Raw genomic sequence first — 27,028 nt, forward strand, 5'->3', positions numbered from 1 at the left:
GACTACTTGTCGTCTCTGCATTGGCCACACTCGGATGACACAAGTTTTTACTGGCTGGCCAACGCCAACCATATTGCGACGACTGTTAGATATCCTTGACAGAGGCATTTGTTGACTGAATGCCCCACTTATAGCACAGAAAAAAAAAATAGATATCTGTTTGAGGCTCGAGGTGAGAGGATGGCAGGTTCATCCTTGCCAAGATTCTTGGACAGAATGTGTAGTACAAGGCTAGCGGCATTTTTAAATTTATTTAAGAAGCAGGTCTTTTGAAAGTTATTTAACTCTTATGATGACATATTTGCTGGTATGGTTTTAATTGAAATTTCTTTTATTCTTCATTTATGATGAATGATATCGGCATCAATGACCTTTGATATCAGGATGCCAGAAAACTTTAAATCATTCATTCATTCATTCGGTACTAGTAGGCCAAGAGGAAGCTGAAAGAGATAAAAAAAAACAGGATCAGTGACAGTGATGAAGAAAATGATTAAATTTAGCAAATACAAAATGTAAAGTAAAAAAAAATTACAAAGTTAGAAAAGGCAAAAAAAAATTAAGTTTAATTCTAAGTTTTTTGTAAAGTTGTGTTAATATTTTCTGTGATTTGTTGATGTGTTTCATAAAGTTAAGTGTTAATCTTTTCTGCCCTTTATTAATGTGTTTTGTAAAGTTGAGTGTTTATGTTTTCTGCCATTTGTCATCATCCTCTTCTGCCCCGCCACTTTGCTATTGGACGTTGCCTCACTCCAAAGGTAAGGTTCCACATTTTTTTTACTGTATTTTCCATTTATTATTGCATTGTTGTACTGTCTGTTCTAGTTACAGTATACATTTAGTTTACAGGTTATTAATGGTTAGGTTATTATTGAATGATCCAAATGGTTGTATTTCATTGAGAATTATTACTAAGATCTGGGATTACTACCCTATATAGACCTGATATAGACCTCCAATAATATGAAGATTTTTTTTTTCTAAATAATTTTTTTGCCAGATATGACTTTTTTCATTATGGTAAAAAAAATAAACCCTAAAAATCAGGGGAAAAAAATAAAGAAAAAATATATGAAACAAAAACTGGAAAAAACGCCTTCATTTCTTTGTTTTATAATGTATTTTTAAGTTATATACCAAATTTCAATGCTATAGCTTTAGGACTAAGGGAGGCTATTGAATTTGATGGTCAATAAGTATATTTTTGAGATACGAGCATTCAAAGGTTTTCTTTGTATCTTTACAAAGACAGTATTAATGAATCATGATTATTATGAATTTCATGTTCTTTTTTGGGTATCAATAAAAGAAAACAAAGTTATTTATCATAATTTAGTCATAAATGAAGATCCTTTTGCTCAATATATTGCTTCTTTTGGCTCTTTTGAGGCAAGGCAGCCGCTCCTCTATCCACAACTCTCTCTCTCTCTCTCTCTCTCTCTCTCTCTCTCTCTCTCTCTCTCTCTCTCTCTCTCTCTCTCTCTCTCTCTCTCTCTCTGCACTACTGATATTACCCTCTTCTGAACTCTTAATAGAGCGAATTTTCTTCTTCCTTACGTTAGCAAGATGTTAAAATTGTCTTTTCCTCTTTGAAATGATAAAATTCTTTCCGAAAATGAGTGAATGTCAGAGGGTGTTCAAATTTTTTCTTTGTATTTTTACAAAGACAATATTAATAAATCCTGATTATTATGAATTTTATGTTCCTTCTTGGATGTTGATAAAGAAAAACAAAGTTAATTATCATAATTTACTCATAAACAAAGATCCTTTTGCTCAATATCTTGCTTCTTTTGCTAGTGTCCTGCAAGGCCGTTGCTTCTCCATTGAAACATTCTCTCTCTCTCTCTCTCTCTCTCTCTCCTCTCTCTCTCTCTCTCTCTCTCTCTCTCTCTCTCTCTCTCTCTCTCTCTCTCAAAAGAGCAAATTTTCTTTTATCTTATGTTAGCAAGATGTTGAAATAGTTTTCTCCTCTTTGAAATGATAAAATTCTTGCCAAAAACGAGAAAAACAAATGTAAAAATGAGGGAATGTCAGAGGTCATACTCAGGCATGTACTTTCTCTGAGGTTTGTGGTAGGACTGAAGGGCGGCGATGGGTGTAATACATCGTCTGTGACTTGTCGAAGTTATACGGATGCCATTGTTCACAATTTTTCTTACATTAAAATGTAATAATTCTTAAAATTTACAAAAACAGAAGAAATACTGCATTTCCTTGCAGGGAACAGTGTTTATGGTTTATTGAGTTACTTTTACTAATCTTGTAACTATGACAGTAAGAGGAATTTTGACAAAATATTCTGTATACGCATTCTCCATTGCCATAAGAAGCTCAGCGAATTTTTTCAGGATTTTGTGTTTTTCTTCCTATACCACCATATATTGCCATTCTGGCTGGCCCCCTTAATATTTTCTAATTCTGACCATTTTTCCTTTATTAGTAAATCATTTGTTTTCCTCAATTTCTGGTAACATTTTTGGAATTTATGATTTAATATAGCCCCAAAAGTTAATTGTTTATATACCATTGGAAAGATCTTATTAGAAGGAACATTTTGATGGGTATATGATCCTTTTAAGTTAATTTTAAAGGTAGATATAGGCATTTTTATTTCACGTACTCAGAGTTTATGGGTGGAAATTATCACCCTATCTAATGAAATAAGGCCTGAACTTCTCACTTGCTGCCAAGTTTCAAAGTGTCCTTCCAGACTTTTCTGATAATTCAAGGTGTTTACAATAAAACACAAGTGGGTGAATTAGGGTACATCTCATGCACACGGGAACACCATCCCCAGGCTGTGTATTACCTCCTTCTGTGTAGTAAGGAGGGTTCTAAACAAATTTAGGGCATCGCAAGATCCCTTGATGTCCCTAGTAGTTCAGTGGTGGCAACATGTAGAATGATTCCTTGGCCTTCTGCATATGCTCACAGAGCTCCCTACATGTATCGTTCTACTCAGATAATCACGTGGAGGCCTTCCATTGCTTGGTCTTCACAACCGGAGGTTATCCAGCAACCCCTTGGAAAGAAAGACTTTTGAGACTGGGGACAAAATGGCAGAATACCTCCGGGAAAACATCCGCTTTAGTAAATCAGACAAAGTGAACCGTTCTTTGTGGTTGGTATCGTGGTTGGTATCATGGAAGGGCGAATTGTTCCTTCATTGTCACTATACCAACAATAGGGGAGCTTTTGTTGTTCCTCAGAGAGGAAAACTGTTCGGTATTGGCAATGAAAGACTTGTTTTAAACTGAACGGAGTTAGTAATCCCTCCTCAATGAACGGTCTCTCCTCGTACAGGATTCTGAGCACACCTGCTCTCAGTCGGGAATCAGACCACCTCCTGAGAGCGTAGTGGAATACAGTATTGCGCTCACTGAAAGGAGACTGTCTTCGTCAAGCATCTGATCGTGACTTGGCCCAGAAGACGGTCTTTCTCCTTGCTCTGTCCTCTGCAAAGAGAGTCCATGAGCTACTGTATATGGTCTGTCCTATGACATCGCCCATTCATGGCGATTGGGGCAAGTGACGCTGATTCGTCCCGGAGTCATATCCAAGACCAAAATCCAGCTGGAGTGGATCTTAAGATCAGGCCCTTCCAGATTGAGAGTCTTGTTCTGTAACAAATGACCCAGACCAACCAATACTCTGCCCTGTGAGGGCAAGGAGAAAATGCTTAAAAAGAATCTCCAAAGCCCACCATCAGATCAGCAGGCTCTTGGTGAGCACGGGGAGAACCAGAGGAAGATTACAAAAAGCTCTATATCTTCCAGGATTAGACAGGAAATTGGGAGAGCCATGCATCCAGGCTCCTCATTTTCTATTCGTTGTCCCTGTGCTTATGAAGCCAGGAGTGTCAGGGCATTCCTGGCGTTCAAAAGAATTTCTCTGTAAATCAGGTTTTACGAGCGGGAGTGTGGAAATGGCAAACAGCAACCACCACCCACTACCTGCAAGGTATAATCCACAGGAACCTGGATACATTAACCATAGGTCCTGTGGTGGCTGCACAAAACGTGGTCAATAACTCCTCGGCTCCCATGTAGGACAAGAAGCAGTTGGTTGAGGGCAGATGTTGCCCGCAAATAAGTCTAGGATGAATGTGTGAGTGACTGGCCTCTTCTTATTTCATCCTCCCCTTTCTTGGGGTTCAGCATCAGAGAAACTCATCAAGCTGACCTCTGACTGTAGGTGGGTACCATGCCCTTTGTGCATCCTAATATATGTTGATATTTTTTGGCTCAAGCCATGTCGTCCTGATGGAAGGTTCCTTTAGGTAGCTTTCTAAGGGATATTTGGCTACAGTGATATTCCCAGAGAATTGACCTTAGGTCTCCAGAATTCTAACTCCTGGCGCGAATATCCTTAAAATTTTTCTTAAGGATATCGCATAATATCAGGGGACGTATATTTTGATACGAAACATGGCAATCTTCACCCCGAATAGCGTTTTCGCTTCAAGGGGGAAGAGTGGCGATATTGAAGGGGAGCCGTTATCAAGGTTACCCTTCCTCCCATACTATTACAAGGCTCCAAGGTGGCGCTCATTCCTTATTTGGTAGCGATCTCGCACGGTAGTTTTCCCTGTTGTCTAACGTTCTTGATCATTCTTGAGAGGATTTTTTATGCATTCTCCAGCATCTTCTGCCTCTGGAAAGTTGAGTATTTAATCTTTACAGCGTATAATTTTTTAGCTCCTTCACAGTGAAATTAATATAATTTAATGTTTTATGGAGCGTGGCCGGTCACCGGAGGCTGTTGTTGTTCGTCATGCATGCTTTATTTAGTCAGCAGAACGACATTCCCGGTTTTTAGCTTTAATAAATTATAGCTATTTAGGCACAATTATACAAGTGAAGATATGATTATGCATACAATTTTCCTCTTCCTCTTATGTCGATCGTATACGTTAGAGTTTCGGCAATATAGGTAACTGAGATCTCAACCCGCGCTAGGCTACCTAGCTTAGGCGCTTTAGTAAACTTTCATACATTATCCCTGTTTACCCTCGTGTATCGTTTTATCAATTCAACAGGAGATAGTATATCTCCTAGAATTAATTATATAACTCGATACTCGTCTCCTGTGGAGATTTAAGGGTAATCCCTCCTTCCCTCCGAGTGTCACCATAGGCAACAACCCTATCTTGGTCTTGCCATAGAGTAGTACACTCCGGCTTGACTAGGCTAGTGTTTCCTGTCTCCCCCCCTTGCTGGTGAGTATCCCTGCTTGGGTTTTCGACAGAACCTAAGAGTATTCAGTCTTTATGCCAGCGGCTGAGCTGCAGGGTGAGTAGTCATCCCCCTGCTGGCTTCTAGTTGCCGGCAGGGGGATGACTACTCACCTGCATTCTAGAAGACAAGTCTTGTTTCGGCAGACCCTAGGTTGAAGAATAAATATTCTTCTGTCGCCTTGGATGGCGCCGATATTGAAACGGAAGTTTCACTCCCGTTTGGAAATGGCAGCAATCCTGCCGCCTTCTCCTAACACTTTCGGCAGACCCTAGGTTGAAGAATAGATATTCTTCTGCTGCCTAGGATGGCGCCGATATTGAAACGGAAGTTTCACTCCCGTTTGGAAATGGCCGCAATCCTGCCGCCTTCTAATAACACTTTCGGCAGACCTTAGGGTGAAGAATAGATATTCTTCTGCTGCCTAGGATGGCGCCGATATTGAAACCAAGTTTCACTCCCGTTTGGAAATGGCAGCAATCCTGCCGCCTTCTCCTAACACTTTCGGCAGACCTTAGGTTGAAGAATAGATATTCTTCTGCTGCCTAGGATGGCGCCGATATTGAAACTAAGTTTCACTCCCGTTTGGAAATGGCAGCAATCCTGCCGCCTTCTCCTAACACTTTCGGCAGACCCTAGGTTGAAGAATAGATATTCTTCTGCTGCCTAGGATGGCGCCGATATTGAAACGGAAGTTTCACTCCCGTTTGGAAATGGCAGCAATCCTGCCGCCTTCTCCTAACACTTTCGGCAGACCTTAGGTTGAAGAATAGATATTCTTCTGCCGCCTAGGATGGCGCCGATATTGAAACTAAGTTTCACTCCTGTTTGGAAATGGCGGCAATCCTGCCGTCTTCTCCTAACACTTTCGGCAGACCCTAGGTTGAAGAATAGATATTCTTCTGCCGCCTAGGATGGCGCCGATATTGAAACTAAGTTTCACTCCTGTTTTTGGAAATGGCGGCAATCCTGCCGTCTTCTCCTAACACTTTCGGCAGACCTTAGGTTGAAGAATAGATATTCTTCTGCTGCCTAGGATGGCGCCGATATTGAAACTAAGTTTCACTCCTGTTTGGAAATGGCGGCAATCCTGCCGTCTACTCCTAACACTTTCGGCAGACCCTAGGTTGAAGAATAGATATTCTTGTGCCGCCTAGGATGGCGCCGATATTGAAACTAAGTTTCACTCCTGTTTGGAAATGGCGGCAATCCTGCCGTCTTCTCCTAACACTTTCGGCAGACCTTAGGTTGAAGAATAGATATTCTTCTGCTGCCTAGGATGGCGCCGATATTGAAACTAAGTTTCACTCCTGTTTGGAAATGGCGGCAATCCTGCCGTCTTCTAACACTTTCGGCAGACCTTAGGTTGAAGAATAGATATTCTTCTGCCGCCTAGGATGGCGCCGATATTGAAACTAAGTTTCACTCCTGTTTGGAAATGGCGGCAATCCTGCCGTCTTCTCCTAACACTTTCGGCAGACCTTAGGTTGAAGAATAGATATTCTTCTGCCGCCTAGGATGGCGCCGATATTGAAACTAAGTTTCACTCCTGTTTGGAAATGGCGGCAATCCTGCCGTCTTCTCCTAACACTTTCGGCAGACCTTAGGTTGAAGAATAGATATTCTTCTGCCGCCTAGGATGGCGCCGATATTGAAACTAAGTTTCACTCCTGTTTGGAAATGGCAGCAATCCTGCCGCCTTCTCCTAACACTTTCGGCAGACCTTAGGTTGAAGAATAGATATTCTTCTGCCGCCTAGGATGGCGCCGATATTGAAACTAAGTTTCACTCCTGTTTGGAAATGGCAGCAATCCTGCCGCCTTCTCCTAACACTTTCGGCAGACCTTAGGTTGAAGAATAGATATTCTTCTGCCGCCTAGGATGGCGCCGATATTGAAAGGAAGTTTCACTCCCGTTTGGAAATGGCGGCAATCCTGCCGTCTTCTCCTAACACTTTCGGCAGACCTTAGGTTGAAGAATAGATATTCTTCTGCCGCCTAGGATGGCGCCGATATTGAAAGGAAGTTTCACTCCCGTTTGGAAATGGCGGCAATCCTGCCGTCTTCTCCTAACACTTTCGGCAGACCTTAGGTTGAAGAATAGATATTCTTCTGCCGCCTAGGATGGCGCCGATATTGAAAGGAAGTTTCACTCCCGTTTGGAAATGGCGGCAATCCTGCCGTCTTCTCCTAACACTTTCGGCAGACCTTAGGTTGAAGAATAGATATTCTTCTGCCGCCTAGGATGGCGCCGATATTGAAAGGAAGTTTCACTCCCGTTTGGAAATGGCGGCAATCCTGCCGTCTTCTCCTAACACTTTCGGCAGACCTTAGGTTGAAGAATAGATATTCTTCTGCCGCCTAGGATGGCGCCGATATTGAAAGGAAGTTTCACTCCCGTTTGGAAATGGCGGCAATCCTGCCGTCTTCTCCTAACACTTTCGGCAGACCTTAGGTTGAAGAATAGATATTCTTCTGCCGCCTAGGATGGCGCCGATATTGAAAGGAAGTTTCACTCCCGTTTGGAAATGGCGGCAATCCTGCCGTCTTCTCCTAACACTTTCGGCAGACCCTAGGTTGAAGAATAGATATTCTTCTGCTGCCTAGGATGGCGCCGATATTGAAACTAAGTTTCACTCCTGTTTGGAAATGGCGGCAATCCTGCCGTCTTCTCCTAACACTTTCAGCAGACCTTAGGTTGAAGAATAGATATTCTTCTGCCGCCTAGGATGGCGCCGATATTGAAACTAAGTTTCACTCCTGTTTGGAAATGGCGGCAATCCTGCCGTCTTCTCCTAACACTTTCGGCAGACCTTAGGTTGAAGAATAGATATTCTTCTGCCGCCTCGGATGGCGCCGATATTGAAACTAAGTTTCACTCCTGTTTGGAAATGGCGGCAATCCTGCCGTCTTCTCCTAACACTTTCGGCAGACCTTAGGTTGAAGAATAGATATTCTTCTGCCGCCTAGGATGGCGCCGATATTGAAACTAAGTTTCACTCCTGTTTGGAAATGGCGGCAATCCTGCCGTCTTCTCCTAACACTTTCGGCAGACCTTAGGTTGAAGAATAGATATTCTTCTGCCGCCTAGGATGGCGCCGATATTGAAACTAAGTTTCACTCCTGTTTGGAAATGGCGGCAATCCTGCCGTCTTCTCCTAACACTTTCGGCAGACCTTAGGTTGAAGAATAGATATTCTTCTGCCGCCTAGGATGGCGCCGATATTGAAACTAAGTTTCACTCCTGTTTGGAAATGGCGGCAATCCTGCCGCCTTCTCCTAACACTTTCGGCAGACCTTAGGTTGAAGAATAGATATTCTTCTGCTGCCTAGGATGGCGCCGATATTGAAACTAAGTTTCACTCCTGTTTGGAAATGGCGGCAATCCTGCCGTCTTCTCCTAACACTTTCGGCAGACCTTAGGTTGAAGAATAGATATTCTTCTGCCGCCTAGGATGGCGCCGATATTGAATCTAAGTTTCACTCCTGTTTGGAAATGGCGGCAATCCTGCCGTCTTCTCCTAACACTTTCGGCAGACCTTAGGTTGAAGAATAGATATTCTTCTGCCGCCTAGGATGGCGCCGATATTGAAACTAAGTTTCACTCCTGTTTGGAAATGGCGGCAATCCTGCCGCCTTCTCCTAACACTTTCGGCAGACCTTAGGTTGAAGAATAGATATTCTTCTGCTGCCTAGGATGGCGCCGATATTGAAACTAAGTTTCACTCCTGTTTGGAAATGGCGGCAATCCTGCCGTCTTCTCCTAACACTTTCGGCAGACCTTAGGTTGAAGAATAGATATTCTTCTGCCGCCTAGGATGGCGCCGATATTGAAACTAAGTTTCACTCCTGTTTGGAAATGGCGGCAATCCTGCCGTCTTCTCCTAACACTTTCGGCAGACCTTAGGTTGAAGAATAGATATTCTTCTGCCGCCTAGGATGGCGCCGATATTGAAACTAAGTTTCACTCCTGTTTGGAAATGGCGGCAATCCTGCCGTCTTCTCCTAACACTTTCGGCAGACCTTAGGTTGAAGAATAGATATTCTTCTGCCGCCTAGGATGGCGCCGATATTGAAACTAAGTTTCACTCCTGTTTGGAAATGGCGGCAATCCTGCCGCCTTCTCCTAACACTTTCGGCAGACCTTAGGTTGAAGAATAGATATTCTTCTGCTGCCTAGGATGGCGCCGATATTGAAACTAAGTTTCACTCCTGTTTGGAAATGGCGGCAATCCTGCCGTCTTCTCCTAACACTTTCGGCAGACCTTAGGTTGAAGAATAGATATTCTTCTGCCGCCTAGGATGGCGCCGATATTGAAACTAAGTTTCACTCCTGTTTGGAAATGGCGGCAATCCTGCCGCCTTCTCCTAACACTTTCGGCAGACCTTAGGTTGAAGAATAGATATTCTTCTGCTGCCTAGGATGGCGCCGATATTGAAACTAAGTTTCACTCCTGTTTGGAAATGGCGGCAATCCTGCCGTCTTCTCCTAACACTTTCGGCAGACCTTAGGTTGAAGAATAGATATTCTTCTGCCGCCTAGGATGGCGCCGATATTGAAACTAAGTTTCACTCCTGTTTGGAAATGGCAGCAATCCTGCCGCCTTCTCCTAACACTTTCGGCAGACCTTAGGTTGAAGAATAGATATTCTTCTGCCGCCTAGGATGGCGCCGATATTGAAACTAAGTTTCACTCCTGTTTGGAAATGGCGGCAATCCTGCCGTCTTCTCCTAACACTTTCGGCAGACCTTAGGTTGAAGAATAGATATTCTTCTGCCGCCTAGGATGGCGCCGATATTGAAACTAAGTTTCACTCCTGTTTGGAAATGGCGGCAATCCTGCCGCCTTCTCCTAACACTTTCGGCAGACCTTAGGTTGAAGAATAGATATTCTTCTGCTGCCTAGGATGGCGCCGATATTGAAACTAAGTTTCACTCCTGTTTGGAAATGGCGGCAATCCTGCCGTCTTCTCCTAACACTTTCGGCAGACCTTAGGTTGAAGAATAGATATTCTTCTGCCGCCTAGGATGGCGCCGATATTGAAACTAAGTTTCACTCCTGTTTGGAAATGGCGGCAATCCTGCCGTCTTCTCCTAACACTTTCGGCAGACCTTAGGTTGAAGAATAGATATTCTTCTGCCGCCTAGGATGGCGCCGATATTGAAACTAAGTTTCACTCCTGTTTGGAAATGGCGGCAATCCTGCCGCCTTCTCCTAACACTTTCGGCAGACCTTAGGTTGAAGAATAGATATTCTTCTGCTGCCTAGGATGGCGCCGATATTGAAACTAAGTTTCACTCCTGTTTGGAAATGGCGGCAATCCTGCCGTCTTCTCCTAACACTTTCGGCAGACCTTAGGTTGAAGAATAGATATTCTTCTGCCGCCTAGGATGGCGCCGATATTGAAACTAAGTTTCACTCCTGTTTGGAAATGGCGGCAATCCTGCCGTCTTCTCCTAACACTTTCGGCAGACCTTAGGTTGAAGAATAGATATTCTTCGGCCGCCTAGGATGGCGCCGATATTGAAACTAAGTTTCACTCCTGTTTGGAAATGGCGGCAATCCTGCCGTCTTCTCCTAACACTTTCGGCAGACCTTAGGTTGAAGAATAGATATTCTTCTGCCGCCTAGGATGGCGCCGATATTGAAACTAAGTTTCACTCCTGTTTGGAAATGGCGGCAATCCTGCCGCCTTCTCCTAACACTTTCGGCAGACCTTAGGTTGAAGAATAGATATTCTTCTGCTGCCTAGGATGGCGCCGATATTGAAACTAAGTTTCACTCCTGTTTGGAAATGGCGGCAATCCTGCCGTCTTCTCCTAACACTTTCGGCAGACCTTAGGTTGAAGAATAGATATTCTTCTGCCGCCTAGGATGGCGCCGATATTGAAACTAAGTTTCACTCCTGTTTGGAAATGGCGGCAATCCTGCCGCCTTCTCCTAACACTTTCGGCAGACCTTAGGTTGAAGAATAGATATTCTTCTGCTGCCTAGGATGGCGCCGATATTGAAACTAAGTTTCACTCCTGTTTGGAAATGGCGGCAATCCTGCCGTCTTCTCCTAACACTTTCGGCAGACCTTAGGTTGAAGAATAGATATTCTTCTGCCGCCTAGGATGGCGCCGATATTGAAACTAAGTTTCACTCCTGTTTGGAAATGGCAGCAATCCTGCCGCCTTCTCCTAACACTTTCGGCAGACCTTAGGTTGAAGAATAGATATTCTTCTGCCGCCTAGGATGGCGCCGATATTGAAACTAAGTTTCACTCCTGTTTGGAAATGGCGGCAATCCTGCCGTCTTCTCCTAACACTTTCGGCAGACCCTAGGTTGAAGAATAGATATTCTTCTGCCGCCTAGGATGGCGCCGATATTGAAACTAAGTTTCACTCCTGTTTGGAAATGGCGGCAATCCTGCCGTCTTCTCCTAACACTTTCGGCAGACCTTAGGTTGAAGAATAGATATTCTTCTGCCGCCTAGGATGGCGCCGATATTGAAACTAAGTTTCACTCCTGTTTGGAAATGGCGGCAATCCTGCCGTCTTCTCCTAACACTTTCGGCAGACCCTAGGTTGAAGAATAGATATTCTTGTGCCGCCTAGGATGGCGCCGATATTGAAACTAAGTTTCACTCCTGTTTGGAAATGGCAGCAATCCTGCCGCCTTCTCCTAACACTTTCGGCAGACCTTAGGTTGAAGAATAGATATTCTTCTGCCGCCTAGGATGGCGCCGATATTGAAACTAAGTTTCACTCCTGTTTGGAAATGGCGGCAATCCTGCCGTCTTCTCCTAACACTTTCGGCAGACCCTAGGTTGAAGAATAGATATTCTTCTGCCGCCTAGGATGGCGCCGATATTGAAACTAAGTTTCACTCCTGTTTGGAAATGGCGGCAATCCTGCCGTCTTCTCCTAACACTTTCGGCAGACCCTAGGTTGAAGAATAGATATTCTTCTGCCGCCTAGGATGGCGCCGATATTGAAACTAAGTTTCACTCCTGTTTGGAAATGGCGGCAATCCTGCCGTCTTCTCCTAACACTTTCGGCAGACCTTAGGTTGAAGAATAGATATTCTTCTGCTGCCTAGGATGGCGCCGATATTGAAACTAAGTTTCACTCCTGTTTGGAAATGGCGGCAATCCTGCCGTCTTCTCCTAACACTTTCGGCAGACCCTAGGTTGAAGAATAAATATTCTTCTGCCGCCTAGGATGGCGCCGATATTGAAACTAAGTTTCACTCCTGTTTGGAAATGGCGGCAATCCTGCCGTCTTCTCCTAACACTTTCGGCAGACCTTAGGTTGAAGAATAGATATTCTTCTGCTGCCTAGGATGGCGCCGATATTGAAATTAAGTTTCACTCCTGTTTGGAAATGGCGGCAATCCTGCCGTCTTCTCCTAACACTTTCGGCAGACCTTAGGTTGAAGAATAAATATTCTTCTGCCGCCTAGGATGGCGCCGATATTGAAACTAAGTTTCACTCCTGTTTGGAAATGGCGGCAATCCTGCCGTCTTCTCCTAACACTTTCGGCAGACCTTAGGTTGAAGAATAGATATTCTTCTGCCGCCTAGGATGGCGCCGATATTGAAACTAAGTTTCACTCCTGTTTGGAAATGGCGGCAATCCTGCTGTCTTCTCCTAACACTTTCGGCAGACCTTAGGTTGAAGAATAGATATTCTTCTGCCGCCTTGGATGGCGCCGATATTGAAACTAAGTTTCACTCCAGTTTGGAAATGGCGGCAATCCTGCCGTCTTCTCCTAACACTTTCGGCAGACCTTAGGTTGAAGAATAGATATTCTTCTGCCGCCTAGGATGGCGCCGATATTGAAACGAAGTTTCACTCCCGTTTGGAAATGGCGGCAATCCTGCCGCTTTCTCCTAACACTTTCGGCAGACCCTAGGTTGAAGAATAGATATTCTTCTGCCGCCTAGGATGGCGCCGATATTGAAACGAAGTTTCACCCCTGTTTGGAAATGGCTGCAATCCTACCGCCTTCTCCTAAAACTACATACAAGACCCTTTCCCTGCCTCTCTCTGTTCTTTAGTGATAGCCTAGCTATCTAAACTCTTTGGCCGTCGTCCTACATTCTCCCCGCTTGCTGGGTAGATAGTAGTGCCAGCCGGGTTCCTACATAGGCGGCTTGTTAGCCGCTCTGACTTTCCCCTACGGGCGCAAGGCTCCGGGAAAGGTTGTGTCGGCTATGACGGCTGCCGGTGGGAGACCCCTTTTGCCTTTGAGTGTTCTTCAGTCCTCCCTTGGACTGCCTTCCACATCCCTGAATCCGGCAGCGCCGGCAACAGATCTTATGGCTGGGTGGAAGCTTGAATGATTCATTATTCCCTTCCATTTGAACCCTCATTCTGGAAGAAGGCAGTAAGGTTATATACCTACACCCTTATTTACTGTACATACATTAATAAGGCAGCCCTTCATTCCATGCTTTCTCTCTTTCTGTCGGCTAGTGCCGCCAGGTACTCGCCGGCTGGACCGGTGCCACCAGGTACTAACCCAACCGGCAGCATGCCAGTTGGACAGGTGCCACCAGGTACTAACCGCCGGCTGGACCGGTGCTGCCAGCATGCCGGTTGGACAGGTGCCGCCAGGTACTAGCCTAGCCGGCAACATGCCGGCTGAACTACAGTACAGTGGAACCTCTACATCCGAACGTATCTACATCCGAATTTTCCAACATCCGAAGTAAAATTCGAGCAAATTTTTGACTCTACACCCGAATTTTATTTCGACACACGAAGTAAGCAATTTTCGTTGTACCGGTTGTATCCGAATTTTTCAACACGCTAAGTACAATTCGAACACGTTTCTACTCTACACCCGAATTTTTTTTTCGACACCCGAAGTAAACAATACTCGTACGCGTAGTCGGTGCTCATAGCGCCTGATGTGTTTTTTATTTCCGCCGATAGAAGGCAGCACTTCGACCTCGGAGGGACCCTCAATTAGCGTGGCTTGGGACATTCCTCTGTTCTCTCGGCTTCATGTGGTTGTGCCCTGTGCGTTCTGCTATTAACTGTGTTTTAATCGTGATTTTTTACGTTCATCCTTTTACGGTATTTTATGTAAATCATGGGTCCTAAAAGGCTTAGTTTCGCAAGTGGTAGTGATGGTGGTGAGAAAAGGAATAAGGGAATGCTTTCTTTAGAAGTAAAGCAAGGAATTATTGAAAAGCATGAGTGAACTTGCAATAGGTTCGGCGCAAATAAAAGAGGTGTTAGGAAAATATCAAGACGTGGTTGACTTCATCGACAAATACCATCCAAAGAAATTGCAGGTTTGTCGTGTAGTTGCGCAGTTTGATGATGTTTCCCTAACTTATTTTCGAAACATTCTGAAAAGCTGTACCAAGCAACTTTCTATCGATAGCTTCTTTAAAAAAACTACGAAGCGAACTCGTGATGAAGAGGAAGGAAGTGGTTCAAAGAAAACAGCAAAGAGTGAAGAGAAAAAAATTCAATCAATTTCAAGTGTAGAGAGTGAAAGTGATTAAAATTAATCATCAAAAAGAAAAAAAGAAAATGTGAAAAAAAATATAAAATATAAAAATAAAAAAAAATAAGCTAAGTTATGTTAAAGTTCACTTAGTGTAAGTTAGAATAAGTTACGGTAGTGTACGCTTTTCGTAGTTAACCTCTCTACCTCCTCGCCGCCCGTCCGTCTCCTCTCTGCGTAGCAAGATCAACAACACCTGCGCTGGAGTTTCTAAGGTAAAGTGACGCTAAAAACCCGTTTCCTATTTATCATTTTTTGATAATTCTTCTTTTTTACATGTCTATTATCTAATTTAGTGTGCATTATTCTCATGGGAAATTATGTGTAGTAGTTTATTAAGAAGTTATCATAGGTTTTTGGGCTCAACCACGGATTAATCCTATTTCAATGTATTCTTATGGGAAAATTCGTTTCTACATCCGAACATTTTCTACATCCGAAGTCGGTTGTGGAACGGATTAAATTCGTATGTAGAGGTACCACTGTATATGATTATACAGTAGCCAGTATATCTGCAGTATAGTATAGTATAGATTATACAGTAGTTTAATTTTCCAACATACCCTGTGTATCCTTTCACAGTCTATTATTGAGACCAATTCTATATTGAAGGGAAGTATTCCTTCAATACACTGATAGTAATCAGTTTTATAACCTATCCCACAATATTAAAACTTAGAGAAGGGTTAGTGTTAGTATACACTAATTCTATCCCCAGAGGTTAGAACCCTTTTCTTTTGAATTCCCCTAATAAGGAAATTCTAACATTAATATTGGGGGGGGGGGGTCACAGCAACTGGCTGGATAGGAGGCACAAGTATGTGTCTTTCCTATTTCCCTTCTAGCTTACTATCCTAAGCTGTAATGGTTCAAATATTAATATATTGCATAACCTGTTTATCAAGAGTGATAAACAACCGTATACTCATTTATTTTTCCTTTCTTTACAGGAGAAACCCAAAATGAAGTGTGAGGTGATCTTCTGTAACCACAGGAGTAGGAACTTCTGTGGTCACAAAATGTGCAGGTCTCATGCCCCCTGCACCATCACTACCAAAACCCTGCGTTACTGGGACCCCCAGAACTGTAAAATCTGCTTGGCCATGGTGGTCGAAGGTTTCGACGACCCCAAGTCAACGGAGTCGAGGGATGCAGCACGAGAAAAGCTGCGCAAGTGGGTACGAGGGTTCCAAAAGAACTCTCCGGGACTGTACCTACCTAACGATAGGATGTGTAACTTGCTGTTCCCTAAGGCGGGTAGTGAAGCTGTCGTGCCCCAAACATGACCCAGATCTCCCTGCGTCCAGATTGCCATCGAGACGGATGTCAGTGAGACATGGAGTATATACCGATTACTAACGGCAAACTCTACATCTCTGAGAAGATGGAAGCCATCCCCATAGACGACATCCAGTTTTGGCCAAACTTCATTGCTTACCCTGACTGCTTCATTCGACTGAAGCATGAACCACCGCCAAGAGAGGAGACGGAACCGAAGGAGGTCATGGTTTTCGACCACGAAAAGCCACAGGCGCTCTTGTCGAGCAGCTTGAAGAAGGCGGGCTACTCAAACTCGAAAGTGTCTGCCTTGAGCAAGAGACGCCCTACCTTTCTTGCTCCTGCTTCAATAGCCTTCCCCTTTACGTCGAAGGCATTTAAAGCTGTTGCCAAGGCATTGGAGGCAGGCAAACCATGCCCTGCACTAGAGGAGTGTAGACCTCTGTCATTAGCCCTGCCCATGGAAGAGAAGGAATGGAAGGAAGTCCACCTAACCTTCTCAGTAGGGAAGTTGGATGCAGATATCGTGGGACGGCAGTTCAGCGAAAATCTCCCTAAACTGTTAGACTTTCTCTTTCGCAGGGAACAAGAGACGAAGGAGAGACATACTGCATCCCTATCCCTACAGAACTGTATAGAGATGTGTGCAGGCTAAAAAAGCATCACAGACATGCTCATGGTCCTGGCCAAAATGCATGTGGCCACCCTAGTGAAGGACCTGTACGCTTTCATGAAGGCTAGGAGAGCCTGTAGAGAGTTCGTGTTTGCTGCAGCAACAGTAAAACACGAACCCAGGAAGCTGATATCTTCCAACATCTGGGGTAAAGACCTCTTCCTGAATGAAGTGGTCAAAGAGGTTGTAGAGAAAGCCGCCCTGGAGAATAGGAACCTTCTCCAGAAGTGGGGCATCTCGTTAAAAAGGAAGTCCTCCCCGGATGCGGGTCCCCAACCTAAAAGGAAGGCAAAGAAGCCTAGACTACCCTCTCGGCCTGCCCAGCAACATCCTACAGTCACCATGACCGCGGTGCCCCAAGTTGTTGCTCAACCACAAACCACATTCCAAGTGGTGCCTTAACAGCTGGTTGCCCAGTCACCAGTGTTGAACCCTAGGTTTGAGAGGCAAACCACTACCTTTCGTCCGAAAGGTAAAGGATCCAGATGGGGCTCCTCAAGACATCTCTCACGAGGCAGGGGAGGACGCGGCCGAGGATGTAAACCCTCCGGACAACCGAAGCAATGAGATGCTTCAGGTAGGAGAGAAGCTCCAACACTTTCAGGATCGTTGGACCTTCGATCCCTGGGCCCACAGCCTAATCAAGAATGGACTAGGATGGAGATGGAACAAGTCTCCACCATCATTTCCTCAATTCTTCCAACACTCCACCCCCTTATTGGAAGAACATACCTTAGAACTCTTGAGCAAACAGGTTATAAGGAAAGCAAAGTCCATCAAATTCCAGGGAAGGCTGTTTTGTGTTCCCAAGAAGGACTCAGACAAACTCAGTGTCATTCTGGACTTGTCGCCACTCAACAAGTTCATCGAGAACAGCAAGTTCAGGATGTTAACCCTTCAGCACATTAGGACCCTGTTACCCAAAGGGGCGTACACAGTCTCAATAGACCTGGCAGATGCTTACTGACACCTCCCAGTCAGCCACCCCCTCTCTTCCTACCTAGTATTCAAGTTACAGAAGAAAAAGTATGTCTTCAGAGCCATGCCCTTCAGACTAAACATAGCCCTAAGGATCTTCACAAAACTTGCTGACGCAGTCGTTCAACAACTACGCCTAGAAGGTGTTCAGGTAGCAGTGTACCTGGACGACTGGCTGGTGAGGGCAGCATCCAAGACGGCTTGTCTGCAAGCATCCAAGAAAGTGATCCAGTTCCTGGAACATCTTGGATTCAAGATCAACTTCAAGAAGTCTCGACTCTCTCCAGCTCAAGAATTTCATTGGCTGGGGATCCATTAGAACTTGAAGTCACACCGTCTCTCCATTCCCCCAGGGAAGAGGAGAGAGATCGCGGGGTCTGTCAAAAGACTACTGAAATCCGATAGGATCTCAAGACGCCAGCAGGAAAGAGTACTGGGCTCTCTCCAGTTTGTGCTGGAGCACAGCTTAAAGATGCGTCAGGAGTCTGGAGAAGATACGTATCAAACACTCGAAGAGATCTACAAAGACCGATACCGACCTTACTACGATCACTTCTCAAGCCGTGGTCGAAGGTCAAGAGCCTAAGGAGGACCGTGCCCTTGCAACCACCTCCACCATCCTTGACCATCCACACGAATGCCTCGACGGAAGGATGGGGAGGTCACTTCCATCAAAGGAAAGCCCAAGGGCCTTGGTCATCCCTGTTCAAGACCTTTCACATCAATATTTTGGAGGCCGTGGCCATCCTCTTGACGTTGAAAAAACTCTCCCCTCGCAGATCAGCCCACATCAGGCTGATCTTGGACAGCGAAGTGATGGTAAGATGTCTGAACCGACAAGGCTCGAGATTGCCCCACATCAACCATGTTATATTAGCCATCTTTCGTTTAGCGAAAAAGAAGAGATGGCACTTATCAGCAGTTCACCTACAAGGGTTCCGCAATGTGGCAGCGGACGTTCTATCCAGGCTAAAGCCGATAGTCAGAATGGTCCCTAGATGCAGACTCATTCTCCTTCATCTTGGAACAAGTCCCGGAACTGCAGATCGACCTCTTCGCAGTGAGCGACAACTAGAAACTACCTCGATATGTAGCCCCATACGAGGACCCTCTGGCGGAGGCGACGGACGCCATGTCCCTCGATTGGAACGAATGGACCCGGATTTACCTGTTTCCTCCGACCAATCTCCTACTGAAGGTCCTCAACAAGCTGAGATCCTTCAAGGGAACGGCAGCTCTAGTGGCCCCCAAGTGGCCCAAGAGCAACTGGTTCCCTCTGGTGATTGAACTGAAGCTGAGGCTGTTCCCTCTACCGAACCCAGCTCTGTTTCAACTGGTTCAGAAGTCGACTGTCTTCGCTTCATCACAGAGAACCCAAAACCTTCATCTCATGATTTTCTCGCCTTAGCGGTCAAGAAAAGATTTGGGATCTCAAAAGGCAGTATAGACTTCTTAGAAGACTACAAGTCAAAGTCAACCAAAAGACAATATGAATCGTCGAAGGGATGGGGAGGTCACTCCCATCAGAAGAAAGTCCAAAGGACTTGGTCTTCTCTATTCAAGACCTTTCACATCAACATTTTGGAGGCCATGGCAGTCCTCTTGACATTGAAAAAACTTTCCCCTCGCAGATCAGCCCACATCAGGCTGATCTTGGACAGCGAAGTGATAATGAGATGTCTGAACCGACAAGGCTCGAGATCGCCCCATATCAACCATGTGATATTAGCCATCTTTCCTTTAGCAAAAAAGAAGAGATGGCACTTATCAGCAGTTCACCTTCAAGGGTTCCGCAATGTGATGGCGGACGCTCTATCCACGCTCAAGCCGATAGAGTCAGAATGGTCCCTAGACGCAGACTCATTCTCCTTCATCTTGCAACAAGTCCCGGAACTGCAGATTGACCTCTTCGCGATGAGCGACAACAAGAAACTAACTCGATATGTAGCCCCATACGAGGACCCCCTAGCCAGGCGACGGACGCCATGTCCTTCGATTGGAACAGATGGACCAGGATTTACCTGTTCCCTCCGACCAATCTCCTGCTGAAGGTCCTCAACAGGCTGAGATCCTTCCGAGGAACGGCAGCTCTAGTGGCTCTCAAGTGGCCCAAGAGCAACTAGTTCCGTCTGATAATGGAACTGAAGCTGAGGCTGGTCCCTCTACCGAACCCAGCACTATCTCAACAGATTCAGAAGTCGACTGTCTTCGCTTCATCACAGAGACCCCAAAACCTTCATCTCATGGTTTTCTCGCCTTAGCGGTTAAGAAAAGATTTGGGATCTCAAAAGGCAGTATAGACTTCTTAGAAGAATACAAGTCCAAGTCAACAAGAAGACAATATGAATCGTCTTGGAAAAAGTGGGTTGCTTTCGTTAAAGCAAAAAGACCGAAAGAAATCTCAATAGATTTCTGTCTGTCCTTCTTCATCCACCTTCATGAACAAGGCCTGGCTGCCAACACGATAACTACGTGTAAGTCAGCCTTGACTTGACCTCTTCTATACGCATTCCAAGTGGACCTGACGAACGAAATCTTTAACAAGATCCCGAAGGCATGCGCTAGACTTAGACCTGCAGCCCCTCCAAAGCCCATTCATGGTCCTTGGACAAGGTCCTACACTATGCTTCAACCTTGAACAATGAAGATAGTTCTCGTAAGGATCTAACCCCAAAAGTTATTTTCCTGTTCTCTATAGCCTCAGGGGCTAGAGTTAGTGAAATAGTAGCCCTATCTAGAGACGAGGGCCACATTCAGTTTACAGAAGCGGAAGAACTGAATCTCTTTCCTGATCCTACGTTTCTCGCCAAGAACGAGCTACCCACAAAGAGATGGGGTCCCTGGAGAATCTGCCCTCTGAAGGAAGATGTCTCTCTGTGTCCAGTAGAATGTGTAAAGGTCTATCTTCGAAGAACTTCAGACTTCAGGGGAGGACAGCTCTTCAAAGGAGAAACCTTGGGATCGAACTTATCCCTAAAACAACTAAGGGCGAAGATCACCTACTTCATTCGCAGAGCGGATCCTGACAGTACACCCGCAGGTCATGATCCAAGAAAAATTGCTTCCTCACTGAACTTTTTTCAGCATATGGACTTCGAGCGTCTTCGCTCATATACTGGATGGAAGTCATCCAGAGTGTTTTACAAACATTATGCGAAGCAAGTGCACGAACTTAAGCATTACGTGGTGGCGGCAGGTAGTGTAGTAAAACCTGTCGTTTAGTGCTGCGATGAACAATTAATTGATTGGGACTATCGATTAGGGTGAAAAGGTGTTGACACCTTCCAGTGCAATATATTTTATGTGGGTGTCACCATGTTGACACTAAGACTGTTCAAAATTTCAGGTGCAGAATTATACAATGACACTTGTGCCGTGTGTACATTGTACACAGTGTTGATAGTATCCAACATTTACCATCCATCCATATACCAAAGGCACTTCCCCCAATTTTGGGGGGTAGCCGACATCAATAAAGAAACAAAACAAAAAGGGGACTACTCTCTACATTCCTCCAGCCTAACCAGGGACTCAGCTGAGTTCAGCTGGTACTGCTAGGGTGCCACAGCCCAACCTCCCACATTATCCACCACAGATGAAGCTTCATAATGCTGAATCCCCTACTGCTGCTACCTCTGCGGTCATCTAAGGCACCGGAGGAAGCAGCAGGGCCTACCGGAACTGCGTCACAATCGCTCGCCATTCATTCCTATTTCTAGCACGCTCTCTTGCCTCTCTCACATCTATCCTCCTATCACCCAGAGCTTTCTTCACACCATCCATCCACCCAAACCTTGGCCTTCCTCTTGTACTTCTCCCATCAACTCTTGCATTCATCACCTTCTTTAGCAGACAGCCATTTTCCATTCTCTCAACATGGCCAAACCACCTCAACACATTCATATCCACTCTAGCCGCTAACTCATTTTTACACCCGTTCTCACCCTCACCACTTCGTAACTAACCCTATCTACTCGAGATACACCAGTCATACTCCTTAGACACTTCATCTCAAACACATTCAATTTCTGTCTCTCCATCACTTTCATTCCCCACAACTCCGATCCATACATCACAGTTGGTACAATCACTTTCTCATATAGAACTCTCTTTACATCATGCCCAACCCTCTATTTTTTACTACTCCCTTAACTGCCCCCAACACTTTGCATCCTTCATTCACTCTCTGACGTACATCTGCTTCCACTCCACCATTTGCTGCAACCACAGACCCCAAGTACTTAAACTGATCCACCTCCTCAAGTATCTCTCCATTCAACATGACATTCAACCTTGCACCACCTTCCCTTCTCGTACATCTCATAACCTTACTCTTACCCACATTAACTCTCAACTTCCTTCTCTCACACACCCTTCCAAATTCTGCCATTAGTCGGTCAAGCTTCTCTTCTGTGTCTGCTACCAGTACAGTATCATCCGCAAACAACAACTGATTTACCTCCCATTCATGATCATTTTCGTCTACCAGTTTTAATCCTCGTCCAAGCACTCGAGCATTCACCTCTCTCACCACTCCATCAACATACAAGTTAAACAACCACGGCGACATCACACATCCCTGTCTCAGCCCCACTCTCACCGGAAACCAATCGCTCACTTCATTTCCTATTCTAACACATGCTTTACTACCTTTGTAGAAACTTTTCACTACTTGCAACAACCTTCCACCAACTCCATATAACCTCATCACATTCCACATTGCTTCCCTATCAACTCTATCATATGCTTTCTCCAGATCCATAAACGCAACATACACCTCCTTACCTTTTGCTAAATATTTCTCGCATATCTGCCTAACTGTAAAAATCTGATTCATACAACCCCTACCTCTTCTAAAACCACCCTGTACTTCCAAGATTGCATTCTCTGTTTTATCCTTAATCCTATTAATCATTACTCTACCATACACTTTTCCAACTACACTCAACAAACTAATACCTCTTGAATTACAACACTCATGCACATCTCCCTTACCCTTATATAGTGGTACAATACATGCACAAACCCAATCTACTGGTACCATTGACAACACAAAACACACATTAAACAATCTCACCAACCATTCAAGTACAGTCACACCCCCTTCCTTCAATATCTCGGCTTTCACACCATCCATACCAGATGCTTTTCCTACTCTCGTTTCATCTAGTGCTCTCCTCACTTCCTCTATTGTAATCTCTCTCTCTCATTCTCATCTCCCATCACTGGCACCTCAACATTTACAGAAAATTATATTGAAAAGTTTTTATCAAAATTTTCAATTTTATAGTGGCATTAATCCTTTTCTTCCCTTTCAGGTAGAAAAACTTTATCTGTTCATGTTGTATGTATAATTCTCTTCTACATTTTTACACTTGTTATCCCATTTACTCATTTAGCCTAAATAAATGATTAAAGAGAGTGTAATTGCGTCTTATTTCGCCATGCAAATAGCACAATAAATGTAGCCAGAGTTCTTTTACTTATTTACACAAGTAAACCTTATTTTATTGTATGAATAGAAACAAATAGATCTAGTTGATAACTATATTTGTTCCTACAATATATACAAACCTTGAGACCATTTTTACTGTCTAGCACGACACTTCCCTGCAGGGGGCAGGAAGCCCTAACATTGTTCTATGATTAGTGGTAATGACGTATAATGGTAACGTCATATTTCTCAATGGTCCGGATGACCATATAAAAATTGTCCCAAGGTTAAGGCACTTATACAAATCCACAGATACAGTACTTTCAAGTAATTCTCTGGTAAACTTCCATCAGGACGACATGGTTTGAGCCCCAAAAAACAGATTTTGAAGCGAAGCGAAAAATCTATTTTTGGGTGAGATGGCCATGTCGTCCTGATGGACCCGCCCTCCTTTTCTATAGGGAAGGCTTACGCAAGATCCCTCCCAAAACTACTATATCTGTAGCACCATGCTCAATGCTACAAAGAATGAGTGTCATCTTGGAGCCTTGTAATAGTATTGGAGGAAGGGTAACATTGATAACGGCTTCCCTTCAGTTTCGCCACTCTTCCCCCTCGAAGCGAAAATGCTATTTGGGTTGAAGATTGCCATGTGTCGTATCAAGGTATATGTCCCCTGATATTATGCGATATCCTTAAGAAAAATTTTAAGGATATTCGCGCCAGGAGTTAGAATTCTGGAGACCTAAGGTCAATTCTCTGGGAATATCACTGTAGCCAAATATCCCTTAGAAAGCTACCTAAAGGAACCTTACATCAGGATGACGTGGCCATCTCACCCAAAAATAGATTTCGCTTCGCTTCAAAATCCGTTATTTATGTCCTCGTTCTCCAAGCGAGTTGGAGTCAGGCAATGTCTAAGTGAAAGGAGGAGCTTGGCTCAAAATTTACGCTTACCGGGAAAGTCACATTGCTAAATTTTATGCAAGCACCAGTTGCCCAGGCTGTCATCCTGTAAGGATCATGAGGTGTCAAGAGTGCCCTCTAAACAGCTCTTGCAAAGCACAGTGTCACCCTGGTGTCCAGCCAGTTGGTTTCAAGATTTCCACTCACTATGGTGTAAGTCTCCTATGTAGAAAATGTAAGATTAGTATCTAGTGCCAGAACAAGTGAAAACTTGGGATTAATTTGTATTTTTCGTAACCATACAAACCTGAAGTTCTTTACACAAACCGTACTGGTCCTGCCATCATCTTCCCCCAGTAGTTCTGCTGCAATTGCAAAGTGACAACTGTTTACTAATGTTTGTGTGAGCAGGGTGGATGCTAACTACCCCCCTCCGCTAACTAGCGGAGGGTAGTTACACCTTGCAAAAGCTTTAACGGCTGGTTTCAGCTATTGCCGAAATAATACTCCTATGTAAAGAGCTTCAGTTTTGCATAGTTAGGAAGAATATATTTTATTCCAAATGTTTAGTACTGTACCTCACTTGATAGAACGAGCCTCTCTGTTTCATACACATCAGTTTCTGTGTATCAGTTTCCGGACACAATAAGTAGTCTAACGAAAAAGTTTAGTAAAGTTTTTAATACAGATTTTTAAAAATATGATGTTAAATTACATTAGTCTTTTAGATAAACTAATTATTGAAGCTAAATAAATTTCTTATTGTACTGTACATTGTTAATTTTGGTCCTTTTATAAATGATCCCAAATGCAGAGTAAGGCTGATATCTCAAATTTTTGCTTAGTACTAAACATAAGCTTTTTGCCCTACTAGATGGATCATTGCCGATTTAATCCTGAATTACAGTCTTTCTTGTGTTGTTACCCTTGATTATGGATCTTACAGATTGTTACTGTACGTGATGTTGATGTATATGTAAATAGGTAATTAGGGTTAGGTAATATTTAAGGAAACAATTCGGGGTTTCATATTTCAAAATATAGTGTGAAAAGGTTTGTTATAAAACAACTACACTTATTGATGAGTCTAAAATGTTAATTCAATTTGTTATATAAAAGCTAAAAATGACCTATCGCTTCCCTTCATTGTGGATCCACCTCTATCAGAGGGAGTATGGGAGTCAGCAATGTGAACCTTGGGGAGGTTCATAGAAATGTATAGAATTTTAATTATAAAATTTATTTCTATTCATTCCTTATGTTCATATACATGTCCACCCTCCTCCCCACTGACTTATGGCATCAAGGAATAATTTTGACTTCGAGACCAAAGATAAAGGACTCTGATAGTGTCCGAGGTCTCTGCAACACTGCTCTTATGGATTGACGATCAGCGTCCTTCTTCTTCTCTGCGTATTATTCTGACCATTTCTCTTCACTTGGGACAGCATTGCATTGGTTAATTGCCATTAACTGCTAGATTGTGTCATTACTTTACTAGAGGTCTATGTCTGTTTAAAAAAAAGAAACTAAGTTTTTCAGTTTTAAGGGGTATAAGTTGACGTAGTCAAGTTTTCAGAGAGAAATTGAATAAACATCGGGTGAATACTGTATAGAAACAAATTTTATTATGAAATTCTCTATATCCTGAGTTCTTTTGATCTTTATTTGTTTATACTCAACTTCCTTTGAATTTTCTAGATTTGGTTCATCGAGTACATTTGCGAGGTTCATTTTTGGTAACAAGAGCAGCTTTTCCAATAATGAAGAAACAGAATTTTGGACGCATCATCATGACTGCTTCTACTTCTGGGATTTATGGAAATTTTGGGCAGTCTAATTACAGGTTAGATACATTATTTTAGGTTGTAAGTGGTACGCCTATGTTTAAGGCCTCATAGTAATGTAAAGTTTGACTTTGAGTTAATGGTCAAGAGAATTAGCTTTAATTTTCAGTACAGTATAAGGTTTTCCAACCAATGTTTATTCAAGGAGGAGGAGGAGGAGGTTTACTGTTCTTTACACAGTGTAACACTTAAACTTAAGATTAAGTTAACTGAACATAGCTTAATATTTTTTAAACTTTTTATTCATATGATTTTTTTTACTTTTTTTAATTTGTATTTGTCCCGACGCAAGACACAAACCTTCCGCTCTTTAATGTAGCATTGTTGTTTCAGCGGAGCTGAAAACTGGTTGAAACTGAAGTTAAATAGGGATTAACTACCCACCTCTAGTTAGCAGGGGTAGTGCAGGTGTGTTTACCCACCGCTCCCACCAACACTGGTGACTAACAGTCACTTTTTATTTCGGCTCGGTAGAGTGTAGACCCGTCTCACTCTCCCGTTATCTCAAATATTTTTTTCTTACAGACTGGAACTAATTTCTTTTTCTTTTACTTTGAAGGTGTGCCTGCCCGTGAGGTCCAACCATGCGAGTTTGTCCAAGCCGTGAAGGCCACCGTTGTGCACCTTCGTGTCCTCGGAGGAGACAGATCCTCACGGTCTTTGCTCTTTGAGCCGAGGTCACTCGTGTTCAAAGGAGTCTCTTTGTAGTGTGTGTTGGGAGTAGTCGCCCTCCCAGTGGGTGAGGTTTGGTTGGTGGAAGAAGAAGTCTAAAAGGGATTCTTCTCCTTTGGGGTCAGCCTCGAAGGGGAAGAGACCCAACTTCTTTCTCCTCCGGTTCGATCTCCCCACATTTCATTCCCGTGCTGAAACTTGGTGACGGGCAAGAGGGCTCTCGAACTTGGGGAAATTGCTCCCCCAGTTTGAATCTAAATTTCTCTTTCACCTTTTTCTTTTTCTCAATATTACTTCGACCTTATCCTAATTTCATAAACTTTCTTTAGTCTTGCTTTCTAAACTCTATAAGAAAAATTTCCCTCATTATATGTGTGTATATATTATGTACATATATATTTATTATTTATTTATTTTTTTTTTTTTTTTCTCCTATGGCTTGGATATTTTTACATCCATTGTAGCCCCAGCGGAGATGTTCATACATCCTTTATTG

General features: G+C 43.7%; 1 protein-coding gene across 1 annotated transcript in view; it reads left to right on the forward strand.

Annotated features, from left to right (window-relative positions):
* Positions 1-27,028, forward strand: part of LOC137619711 (peroxisomal multifunctional enzyme type 2-like) — a 218,492-nt gene that overhangs the window by 60,779 nt on the left and 130,685 nt on the right. The window contains 1 exon segment of the mRNA XM_068349998.1: positions 25,715-25,859. Coding sequence (XP_068206099.1) covers positions 25,715-25,859 — 145 coding nt within the window.

The sequence above is a fragment of the Palaemon carinicauda genome, chromosome 26 (assembly GCF_036898095.1).
Source record: "Palaemon carinicauda isolate YSFRI2023 chromosome 26, ASM3689809v2, whole genome shotgun sequence".
Lineage (NCBI taxonomy): Eukaryota > Metazoa > Arthropoda > Malacostraca > Decapoda > Palaemonidae > Palaemon > Palaemon carinicauda.